The following is a 12,638-nucleotide window of genomic DNA, read 5'->3' on the forward strand; positions in this document are numbered from 1 at the left end:
TACTAATGATTTTGATTGAGTACTGCTGCAGACCCTGCTGGAGATTTATATAATATATAGCATATATTTAAAGGGTATATTACTTTTTTAAACCTGAAAGATGCTAAATTTCAAAATACATCTGACCCCAAGGATTTCTGATAAGGGAATATAGACATATTAGATAGATAGATAAATCTTTATTTTATTTTGTTATATATATACAAAGAGAGACCCTGACTTTTACAATATGCGACAAAAATAGATGAGAAACGATTTTGTTCTTGGCCCTCAACCTGGACGTTGTCTGTCTTCTGTTTCAGTGATACAAATGAAGTTGATGTACCTTTGAATACTAGGGTGGGTACCAAACGCTACATGGCTCCAGAAGTGCTAGATGAAAGCCTGAATAAAAACCATTTCCAGCCCTACATAATGGCTGACATCTATAGCTTTGGCCTGATTATTTGGGAAATGGCTCGTCGTTGTATCACAGGAGGTAGGAGTTTAGGTAGCATGTTTCTGGTTATGTTTGTATACTCATCATTCAAAAAATAACACCTCCAGATGTATAATTTAGATGTCGTGTGTGTCAGGGATCCCCAGGACCACTCCCCGGTTCTGTGATTTCATTAGGACTCCCAGGACTCAGCATATAGTTGTCTTCACAGCTAAAATTTGTTACACTGAAAGGCTACACGTAAAATTAGCAAAGGGAAAAGGTGCATGGGGCAGAAAGTTTAGAGGAAATCAGGTACAAGCTTCCAAAAGTCTTTTCCCAGTGGAGTCGCTCGGGATTTTCTTAAGTTACTCCAGCAATGAATTGTGATAATGTGTAAAATATTGTCATCCAGGGAAGTTCATTAGAGATTTAGTACCCAAAGATTTTTTTGGATGCTGGTCACGTGGGCATCCTCTGCCTAGTATGTATCAAAATTCCAAACTCCTAGAAAGAAAGCCAGGTGTCCAGAATAAACCATATTGTTGGCACAAACAGTCTAGGAACAGTGACTCGCCTTTTCCTTTAGTTTTATATGAGTGTAGGGAGCTGTTTACCAGGCAAGTTCCCAGACACCAGTCAAGTGCCAGTCTTGCAAGCAGGCCTTTTAAGAATAGCAGTTTCAGGTCTGCTTTATTAACTCTTTTCTGCATATGTGTTGTCTTTCTACTGCAGGAAAAAAAATAATTAAAAAAATTAAAACCTCATTCATTAGTAGAAACAATTGTGTACATAAATAATTAGACTGAAAATTTAGGGTGAGTGGTTCACCTTGCTTATTTTAAGGGATATTGGTATGTCCAATATGGACAGCTATGGTAGGGGTAGAGAAAATAATTAGACATTAGAAAAAGAGAACATACCTTTACTGTTAAAAGTGAATCATCCACTCTGTAATCTTTTCTACTTTATGGAGGGATTTGTTTCAGTTCCATAGTTCAGTAGGAGGTACTGAATGGATTGATGTATTTTGTCCAGCCACCGTTTTTGTGCCCACTATACTTTCTCACTCACTACAGGAATTGTAGAAGAGTACCAATTACCATATTATAACATGGTACCCAATGATCCATCATATGAAGATATGCGTGAGGTTGTGTGTGTCAAACGTTTGCGGCCAATTGTGTCTAATCGATGGAACAGTGATGAAGTAAGTGGAATTCAGTCCCCTTAGGAAGTGATTGCTGAGTGTTGCCAATGATATTTACCTACTCACTACATTCTCTTTACTTTTCAGTGTCTACGAGCAGTTTTGAAGCTAATGTCAGAATGCTGGGCTCACAATCCAGCCTCCAGACTTACAGCTCTGAGAATCAAGAAGACACTTGCCAAGATGGTTGAATCTCAAGATGTAAAGATTTGACAGACAAATAATCATGAGGAGAAATTCTAGACTGCAAGAACTGTTTTCACCCAAGGAACGGGTGGAATTAGAATAGAATAAGGATGTTAACTTGGTTCTCAGACTCTTTCCTCACTACACCTTCACAGGCTGCTAATATTAAACCTTTCAGTACTCTGTAGAATACAAGCTGGGAACTTCTTCTAAACACTTCATTCTTTATATATGGACAGCTTTATTATAAATGTGGTTTTTGATGCCTTTTTTTTAATTGGGTTTTTATGAACTGCATCAAGACTTCAATCCTGATTAATGTCTCCAGTCAAACTCTGGGTACTGAATTACCTGTTCATAAAATGGTGCTTTCTGTGAAAGCCTTAAGAAGATAAATGAATTCAGCCGAGATGGAGAAATATACACTTTTACCTTCTACCTGAGAAAATTTAATCTATTTGTATTCTACCTTTGTAAACAGCCTATGGATCATGATCTGTTTGGGATACTGCTTAGTTTATGATAGTTTGTCATGCCTTGATAATGGTGTGTGTGTGGTGTCTGTGTACATACATGCATACCAGAATTCCTCTGCTGCCATTTGAGTTAGAAGAAAATAATTTATGAATGCACAGGAAGATATTGGTGGCTGTTGGTTTTGTGCTTTAAAAATGCATTATCTGACCAAGATTTGCCAATCACATAAAAGCCATTTACCTTGCAAGTGAGCTAGCTTCTCCACCAACTTTATTTTTTAACATTAAAGTTGATATAAAGGCCAAAAGGAGTTTAAAGTGTATGTAAATTTGGACTGTTTTCCTCCCACCACAAACTTTTTTTTTTTTTTGTAATTATTATTTTTGTCATGAAAAGCATCCTATCCAAAGTTGGAACTTCCAATGCCATGAACCTTCTAAAGAAAACACTTCTTATTGAAGTGAATACTAATTACTGCATTTGATAGCAATGTAAGTGCCTGTAACCATGTTCTGTATTCTTTATTCTCAGTAACTTTTAAAAGGGAAGTTATTTATACTTTGTGTATAATATGCTTTACTTGCAAAACACCTGCTCCTTTACGACCATATTTTATATATGTACATACATTCATACTATAGAAACCAGCTCATGTGTACCTCATATCCCATCCTTAAGGGAAAAAAAATTAAAAGATCATCAGAAAAAAAATGTTGTAAAGTAGAACTACATGTAAATTTTCAGAATTAATTCAAAGTACTATATCAAGTCTAGGACTTTGTTTAAATATCAAGAACTAACCATAGGTATAGACTTTCATTAAGATGCCATCATCTCAATTCTCCTTTATGAAAGGATCCTCCAATTAGAAATTTCTGTCTCAGAGTTAATATACATTTGTCAACAACTGTTTTAGACATTTAAATCATTTGAGATTTTTGGTTTTATGATTTCTGTTCCGTAAGTTTGTGAAGACAGTGAAGAGTCAGGCAAAAAGTTCAATATCTAGTCAGTGCCTATATCTATACCATATAGCTGTTATTCAATAAAATGCTACATATTTTATGGATGCCTTGTTTCCCCAAGGAGTAATTCTGATCTACTTAAACTTACCATACTTCTGTAATGCCTTTTAAATATTAATGTCTTATTCTGAACAAACAACTCATGGGTGCATAAAGTGAGACAGTTTTCTTGAATATAGCATAAAATAAATGTGATTATATCACAACATAGCTAAAACAATCTTTAAAGGGGAGGAATCAGAGCATGTATCCATCCATTGCCAAAAATGTGACTGACATTTAAGGATGAAATGCTTACATATTTGTCTATACATCAATCATAAATTTGAGACTTGCTTTAACAGTTTTGACCAAGTTTAATAATTTTCATCTAACATAACTAAAGCTTGAAGTGTTCATCAAGATAAGTAAATTTATATATTGATATACATAGTACCCAATAACTTCCTGTTTGAGAATGTTTTCCCCATCTCTGTACTGAGAGGTACAGGTATTTTTATCTAAATTTCCAAGTGATTTAAGAATACTTATGAGCTCTAATCTACTTAGTATAAGGTTAACCTTGATTTATTTTTTATTTGATAAACTATAAATCTTGAAAATAATTTGTCGTCTTAATAATAAAGAAAAAAATGTAAGGAAAGGCAAACTCTAAGAAATGTTAGTATGTGGAAGCAGACAATTGCAGATAATATATAAGTACAAGAGCATTATAGTGATTTTTTAAATTGATTTATTAAAAGTGATATCAAGAAACTTGTTCAATAAAAATATTTTCTAATATTACATGTTCTTTAAAAAGCAAATGATTCCATTTTTGAAATCCTAAAGTCGAAAAAAAGTTGCATGAAACCTATTTTTTTCTCTCCTTTTATTCTTACTCTTAAATTTCTAAGTTCATATTTAAATATTTAAAGAGTAAAAGAGGAAGTATTACATAGTACCATAAATAATAATTTGTAAAACCCTGGAAGCCATAATTTGGTCCTGCTTACAACTTAGCATCTTAAAAATGTGTAGCTTCTGTCTGTCATCCCTTTAACTAAAATATCAAAACAAAAAACCAAAACTACCTGAATATAACAGAAGTTAATCCTCCCTCAAAGAAAATTCTCCTTATGAATCCTCTTTATACTGGTAAATATCATTATCTCTAGAATTAAAGGCATGCATGCTAGGAATTGGCTTCAGTGTGTCTATTCTAAGCTTTCCCTGTGCTTTCTTATTGGACAAGTTTCTGAAGCATAAAATTCGAATCTGGTTTCTCTGGAAATGTTTTCACAAAAGATACTTCAATCAACATTTTGTGTTGCCTTTCCAATTTCAGGAGTGTTTTTGAGCTTAGAAAGTGACCTATAGTTTTTGAAAATTATGTTTTCCTAGAATGTGCCAGATTTTTTATTTGTTCACTCTAAAAAATATTCAGTACCTTTTTTTCCCCAGATGCTTTGCTTCTGTTTAGAACAAAAATGCAATACAATATTTAAAGAATCATGCATCTCTAAGTTGGCCCAAGATCAAATTTGATATTGAATAATTTATTCCAGGCAAGATTTTATAAATTAAATTATTTATTTTTCTTTTCATACACGTTTTGAAATGTTTAAATATCTAAAATAATTTCAACAGCAGAAATACGAATTGATTTTTTTAAAGATTGTTGCAGCTCTTGTACTGTTTAGAAGTGGTAATATTTATTATTTGCTTGGGTCAGATGTTAAAATAGCAGTGTAGCAGTTCATCTTCTTGCCTCCGTGCTGTTATGAGAGTCACAGTGAAAACTGCAGAGAGCTGATACGTTCATAAAGAGCAGATTAAATCTAGGGCAGCATCACATGAAGCTATGTGTAATCATCCTATAAGGAAGGTATGTGAATACTGCTTTTGCAAAGGATTAAATATATTGTAATTTTAGCTTGTGCTCTGTACTATGCTTTCAATGGAATTATTTAAGCCCTTTTAGTGACTGTTGTCCTTGCCCATTTAAAAAGTAAAATGTAGTATATATTGTATAAAATGAAAGTATCATTATAGCTTAATTAGGAAAGATGTACATAGACACTGAAAGAAGGTTAAAAACAAGCAGTTTTATTATGCATTTGTAAAACACCAAAAACATAGATTCATCTTTGATATGTAACACACTAAATGTATTTTGTATAGCATCTGGTTTAAAAGGTGCCTTATTATTAAGTTTACCATTAATTGCTTTGTTCTATATATAGATTACATCCAGTGTATCATTTTTAAGTAAATAACCTTATTTTAGTATACTTTAGTGATGTGTTTTGTGATACTCTGCTTGGACTATATTGTGTATCAGAAGTCACATATCCAGTGAAATTTTATGACAAATAAGTTAGTGTACATACAGATGTCCCTGAGATGTGCATTTCAGCCACCAGAAACCCAGTGTGGGACACGGCAGGTAAGTGGCCACACACTCTTTCCTTTGTGTAGATAGAGAACTTATAATAGTTATATAAGCCTATTATAGCCAAGGGTTATTTTCCTTTAAAAAAAAAAAAAAGAACAAAACATTTTTTCTAATTCTAAAAATATGTACTCATTACAGAAATTTTGGAAAACATAGGAAAGAATAAAGAAGCAAATGAAATCATTCAAAATCCTATTGCCAGATAGTACAACTATTTACAGTTGAATGTTTCTTTTTGATCTTTTTTGCTGCTACATATTTTTTTTACAATGTTAAGATCATAGTATGTCATTATATATCCATTGAAAACATTTTTTAAAAAATTGACTACATAGCATTCCACTAAGTAGATGGAACAATTTATTTTTATAATTCCCTGTTGAATATTTGGGTTATTTTCATTGTTTGGGAAAATATAACCAATATATTGAACATCCTTGTACATAAATCTTCATATATTTATTTTCTTAGATTACACTCCTAAAAATGGAACCAGTGGATATGAACTTTTAAAAGATTCTTTAAGATGAAAAAAAAAAATCTGAGATTCTTGATAAATATTGCAATCTTGCTGCCAAGAAGGGTTTCTCATTTACACTCCTAAGAGCAGTGTTAAGAGAGTGCTCATCTCACTACCTGGCCAGGTAATTTCTTCCAAGTTTTTTCTCTTTCTGCTAATAGAGTGCCTGATTTCTTGCCTGTAACTAGCTTCTTTTAGTTAGAGTAGTGTAATCCATTTATCTGGCCTTATGGTGTTCCTGCTGCAACAAATGCTGTTTTAAAAGCTTAAACTTAGGGAAGTAAAGGTAGCTTTCCTTCTGTTCTGTAGCAAAATCGTTCTCACCACCTGTCAGAGCTGTTTTCAGTTGTGTGTAAATTCACTCAGTGTGCCTTGTGATGCCTTTTTGTAGGCATTTGAACGTGTTAAATCCTTACAAAAGATTTGTTACTAGTTGATGTCTCCCCCCCCCCACCCCCTGCCAAAAAAAAATACATGTTTGGAGATAGCCTATTATAGATTCCTTACTGGAATCCTCATTTAGTGTTACTGTAAGACAAGTTTCTTGAAACAATAGCATGTACTCTTGTGCAGCTTGATAAAGAAGACTCAGGGATTTCTTGGGCCTATCAAATACTTCCTAGCTTTTTTTCCATCTATAAAAAGCTGACTCAAAAACTGGGTAGATATATTAATTCTTCCTTCTCAGCATAATGTTACTCTCCCTGTTTAGTTGGAAGAGTGACTATTTCCAAGGTTTCTTTAACATTATTAGTAGCATTAATAGAGTAGACATTAAGAAATGAGATACTGTTCTTCCAGAATAGTCTAATCCTTGTAGGTAATTTTAAACAGATGCTAATTCAGTCATCAAGTCTTCATTCTCTTGGAGAAATATTTATCTGCCTGTTGCTAATGCATGGACCATTTCTTGCACTTCATACTTCAGTTGGATGCATATTCCTAAGAAAGCCTGGCTTCAGCCCTGGAGCAGTACAGCCTAAGTGGACACAGTCCACTGCAGGTGGCTGGCCAGAAGTATAGGCAGAGGCCACCTAATGGCAGTGGTACTGTTCTAGTCTTGGGGAGTTAAACACTGTGAGCTCAGCGTAAGAGCAAATGGGCAAGTCACCCTGAAGCTGGGAATCAGTAAAAGGAAACTTAGTTCAAGTGCAAAGGTACATGAAAAAATATTTCAGATAGAAGCAGAGACTAGGGCTGAAAGGTTATTGAATTGTTACTGAATTGTTTTCTTTTTTAGATGCAATATATGTGGCCTACCTGTTACTCCTCTGAACTTTATATTTCTGGTCTTTGTCCAGTTACTTGCTCAGAATGAAATTCAGAGTGATTCCAGATACCCCAGTGCTCCCTGCACCCACCTCACTACTCACGGCCTAGATTATTTTTTTTTTAAACATCTTTACTGGAGTATTATTGCTTTACATTGTTGTTAGTTGCTGCTGTCTAACAAAGTGAATCAGCTATATGTATACAACTATCCCCATATCCCCTCCCTCTTGCGTCTCCCTCCCATCCTCCCTATCCCACCCCTCTAGATGGTCACAGAGCACCGACCTGATTTCCCTGTGCTATGCTACTGCTTCCCACTAGCTATCTGTTTTACATTTGGTAGTGTATATATGTCCATGCCACTCTCTCACTTCGTCCCAGCTTACCCCGTGTCCTCAAGTCCATTCTCTATGTCTGCATCTTTATTCCTGTCCTGCCCCTAGGTTTTTCAGAACCTTTTTTTTTTTTTTTTTAGATTCCATATATATGTGTTAGCATACAGTATTTGTTTTTCTCTTTCTGACTTACTTCACTCTGTATGACAGACTCTAGGTCCATCCACCTCACTACAAATAACTCAATTTTGTTCTTTTTTATGGCTGAGTAATATTCCATTGTATATATGTGCCACATCTTCTTTATCCATTCATCTGTCGATGGAACTTAGGTTGCTTCCATGTCCTGGCTATTGTAAATAGTGCTGCAATGAACATTGTGGTACATGACTCTTTTTGAATTATGGTTTTCTCAGAGTATATGCCCAGTAGTGGGATTGCTGGGTCATATGGTAGTTCTATTTTTAGTTTTTTAAGGAACCTCCATACTGTTCTCCATAGTGGCTGTATCAATTTACATTCCCACCAACAGTGCAACAAGGTTCCCTTTTCTCCACACCCTCTCCAGCATTAATTGTTTGTAGATTTTTTGATGATGGCCATTCTGACCGGTGTGAGGTGATACCTCATTGTAGTTTTGATTTGCATTTCTCTAATGATTAGTGATGTTGAGCATCCTTTCATATGTTTGTTGGTAATCTGTATATCTTCTTTGGAGAAATGTCTATTTGGGTCTGCTGCCCATTTTTGGATTGGGTTGTTTTTTTTTTTGATGTTGAGCTGCATGAGCTGCTTGTATGTTTTGGAGATTAATCCTTTGTCAGTTGCTTCGTTTGCAAATATTTTCTCCCATTCTGAGGGTTGTCTTTTGGTCTTGTTTATGGTTTCCTTTGTTGTGCAAAAGGTTTTAAGTTTCATTAGGTCCCATTTATTTTTGTTTTTATTTCCATTTCTCTAGGAAGTGGGTCAAAAAGGATCTTGCTGTGATTTATGTCATAGAGTGTTCTGCCTATGTTTTCCTCTAAGAGTTTGATAGTGTCTGGCCTTACATTTAGGTGTTTAATCCACTTTGAGTTTATTTTTGTGTGTGGTGTTAGGCAGTATTCTAATTTCATTCTTTTACATGTAGCTGTCCAGTTTTCCCAGCACCACTTGTTGAAGAGGCTGTCTTTTCTCCATTGTATATTCTTGCTTCCTTTATCGAAGATAAGGTGACATATGTGCGTGGGTTTATCTCTGGGCTTTCTATCCTGTTCCACTGATCTATATTTCTGTTTTTGTGCTAGTACCATACTGTCTTGATTACTGTAACTTTGTAGTATAATCTGAAGTCTGGGAGCCTGATTCCTCCAGCTCTGTTTTTCTTCCTCAAGATTGCTTTGGCTATTCGGGGTATTTTGTGTTTCCATACAAATGGTGAAATTTTTTGTTCTAGTTCTGGGAAAAATGTCATGGCCTAGATTTTATCCAGGAAACCTGAAATGTTACCATTGTTTAGAAGTCAATATGAAATTCTTATATTGAAAGTATTTTTAAGCTAGACAAAGAAAGAACTTGGGCGTTTTTTTTAGGGGAGGAGTCTTCTTTGAAAGCAACTTTAGAATCAGGTTGAAGCACAGCTGCTGCTCTGTTCTCTGTTGCTCTCCTGTATGACTAAAGTCCAAATAAGTGTTGAAAAACACTAAAAGAAAGAATGGAGAGGCTCTGGCAAAAAAAGAAAAGACCAACACTGTTGGGAAAAGCATTTCAATTGAACACTTTAAAAGTAATTTTTATTATTTGATTCTGTCTTCATACTTGGCTAGTAGTTAGGTTGAAGAGAGAATCTAACTCTTAAGATTCTACTCTGTGATCTTCCAGCATCCCTGTGGCCAGTAAGAAGTCTGATATGTGTCTAATTCAGTCCTTTTTAGTTTAACTTATTTTTTTCATTCAAGAAACATAGAATTTAAATTTTGTTTTTGATGTTTTGAAGTTTAAACTTGCCATGTCTAGATACATTCATTCTGTTACTTAGTACTAATTGGGTCCTTTTAATCTTTCCTTAGATCTGGGAACTTTTCTTCCATCACTTCTCTACTGTCTTCCCTTCCCTTTTTACTTTCCTCTTTCTAGAACTGCTATTAGACAAATATTAGGTCCCGTGGATGTTGCTTCCATATTTCTTAACATGTCTTTCATATGTTTGTTTCATCCTGCCTTGTGCTTTTCAGCCCACCTGCTGAGTGTTTTTATTTCAACAACCAGATTTTATTTTAACTTTATTTGTATTTTGAAAAAATTTCAAACTTCCAGAAAAGTTGCAAAAATAGTATAAAGAATGCCGTTTACCCTTCATCCAGATTCATAAACTTACATTTTGTCACAATTGCTTTGTCATTCTGTGTGTATTCAAGAGTTACAAAGGCTCATCTTGGGAATGTCTGTGTACAAACACATACATACACATACTTTTTTCTGCACTAGTTGGAGTAAATTACAGAGCTCATGCCTCTTTATCCCTGAATTCTTCAGGTAATTAACATAACCAATTGTGTACGATTTTCAAAATCAGGAAAGTTAACATTTATACCATAACAATTATCAGCAATACCATAGTCTGCAGACCTTATTCAAGTTTTGCTAGTTGTTCCAGTAAAGTCCTTGAGCACATTTTCCTGGTCCAGAGTCTGCCTAGAATCTTGCATTGCATTTAGGTGTCCTGTCTCCTTATTCTCCTTTAATCTGAAACAGTTCTCCAGCTTTGTCTCTTTCGATACCAACATTTTCTAGAGTAAAGGCCAGTGATTTTGTGGACATGATGTTTGTGCCCTCGGGGCATCCCACCAGGAGGCCACAGCGTGAGTGTGTCTGGTTACTGATGGTGTCATTGTCGATTGTTTGTTTAAGGTGATACTCACCTAGTTTCCCTACTGTGAAGTTACTGTTTTCCCTTTGTAATTAGTATATTACAAGAGATACTTTGAGACTGTGTTTTAGCATCCATTGATAACTTCTATGTGAATCATTGGTTACAAAGTGGTGATTTTCTGATTCCATTATTACATTTACAGGCATTCTGCTACAAGGAATAAGTCTTCTGTTCTCGTTTATTTTTTATTATCAGTATGGACTCTTGTTCAATAAGTTATGGTCTATTAGGTCATTTTTTGTTTTGATGCTCAAATTGACCTAGACTTGGCTACTGGGAGTTCATCAAGGTGGCGCCTGAGTCCTTTTGACACGTGCCCATTTTTGAGCACTTCTTACTTTGGGGAACATGAAGATGTTCCAAGCTCATCTGGTACTTTCCTTGCCCCTGCCATTGAGTCAGCCATTTCTCCAAGGCACTTTGGTTCCTTTTAGGAAGGATGATATTTGGAAACCAGGATCTGGGTGGCAAATAATCAATTTACATTTCCAGTTTCCTGTATTGTTTCTAGAGATTTATATATTCCAAAGTTTTCAGCTTGGAACCTCTTTGTCCATGAGACTAGTTTTCCACAAATGTTTAGCAGTTTGGGGTAGTTGCTCATTTGTGTATTCGTCAACCCCTGCTCACCCCAGTTCTGTGTTCCTCAGCTTCCTGTTTTTATCAAGAAGTGATAGGACTAGCTGTTAGAGCAAAAGTAAGTAATCCTTTCCTCTCTTCTTACCTACTCAAGAGGATTCAGGCTTTCCTCACTCTGCTTGTTTACCTTTCCCCTTCCCCAGAAAAGAGTTTTGTCATTGTTGGGCCAGGTTTGGGGGAACTTTATTGATGAAGGAGGATAGAGGAATGGTGCTCAGGCTAGAGCTGGGAGAGGAGTTTGTGATGTTTTCGAGAGAAACATCACAGGAGACCAGAGGAGCTTCAGAGCATGAGAGGAAAGGGGAGTTTTGAGAAGCACTTTTTATAGACCATATATCCTTTTCACGGTGTTTCTGAAATAAGGAGTTATTTTGACAGGTACTAGTTTGTGGAGACACAGCTCTAGATTCACTCCTGGGAGTCTTGATTGTGATAAGGTTACATGTGTCTTCTGGGTGTGGGAGTTCTTACCTCCAAGTGTCAGTAGCTGCCCTGTAACTGAGAGCTTGGGGTTGACAGGCACTGCTCTAGCTCAAAACAGAGGCCACTGCTGCCGGCTGCTTAGCTCAGACAAGGGGCAGCTGGGACTGACTGCCCACTGCCTTGACTGCCTCTCCTCCACGGACCCCTCCAGGTGTGTTAGGGGCTGAGTTTGAGTTTGGGGCTCCCGTGAAATCACTCCCATCTCTCAAATGTTTTGAGTTATGATTTCCTATTGCTGTTTCATTTTCCACTTGCTCCCTTCTACTTCCTGTTTTCCAGGAATTACTAAAATTTCCTGACCTGCTTATGGTACTCTTTCTTGTTTTTCAATGATATTTTGGAGTATTTTTGTGTGTATTTTTTTTCCATCGGGTTTGGGAAAGTCTGATACCACTCTGTGCTCAGTCATTGTCTTGTTCTGGATGCCACAAGTGAAGGGTGTTTTAACATTGGCCTGGGTAATGGGGGGTCTACTTGGGGGGGCACTCAAACAGATTCTCCACCCAGAGATATTAATGGAGATAAGAAATCTATCAAATGAACTTCAGAATTCTTGTTAATCTGGGGTCCTAGTTATTGAAGTGTTTAAACAGAAAATTTACACTTAAACTTGATATTAAGGTTTTGTGAAATTTGCATTGAAAGCACCCTATTTAAAAAAACTGTTGTCTCTCTAGTTCTCACCCCAGAAAATTCTGGAGTGACTTATCCATGCTGCTGGCAGT

At 35.8% G+C, this 12,638-nt stretch overlaps 1 protein-coding gene across 4 annotated transcripts in view; it reads left to right on the forward strand.

The window, feature by feature from the left end:
- BMPR1A (bone morphogenetic protein receptor type 1A) overlaps positions 1-5,587 on the forward strand; it is a 140,407-nt gene extending 134,820 nt beyond the window's left edge. For all 4 annotated transcript variants that reach the window (XM_082406763.1, XM_082406761.1, XM_082406762.1 and 1 more), the window contains 3 exons: positions 303-478; positions 1,498-1,628; positions 1,716-5,587. In XM_082406763.1, coding sequence (XP_082262889.1) covers positions 303-478; positions 1,498-1,628; positions 1,716-1,841 — 433 coding nt within the window. In that variant the 3' untranslated portion in view covers positions 1,842-5,587. The remainder of the gene's footprint in view (positions 1-302; positions 479-1,497; positions 1,629-1,715) is intronic.
- The last annotated feature ends 7,051 nt before the right edge of the window (positions 5,588-12,638 follow it).

Source organism: Balaenoptera borealis, assembly GCF_965194805.1.
Source record: "Balaenoptera borealis genome assembly, chromosome: 10".
Taxonomy (NCBI): Eukaryota; Metazoa; Chordata; class Mammalia; order Artiodactyla; family Balaenopteridae; genus Balaenoptera; species Balaenoptera borealis.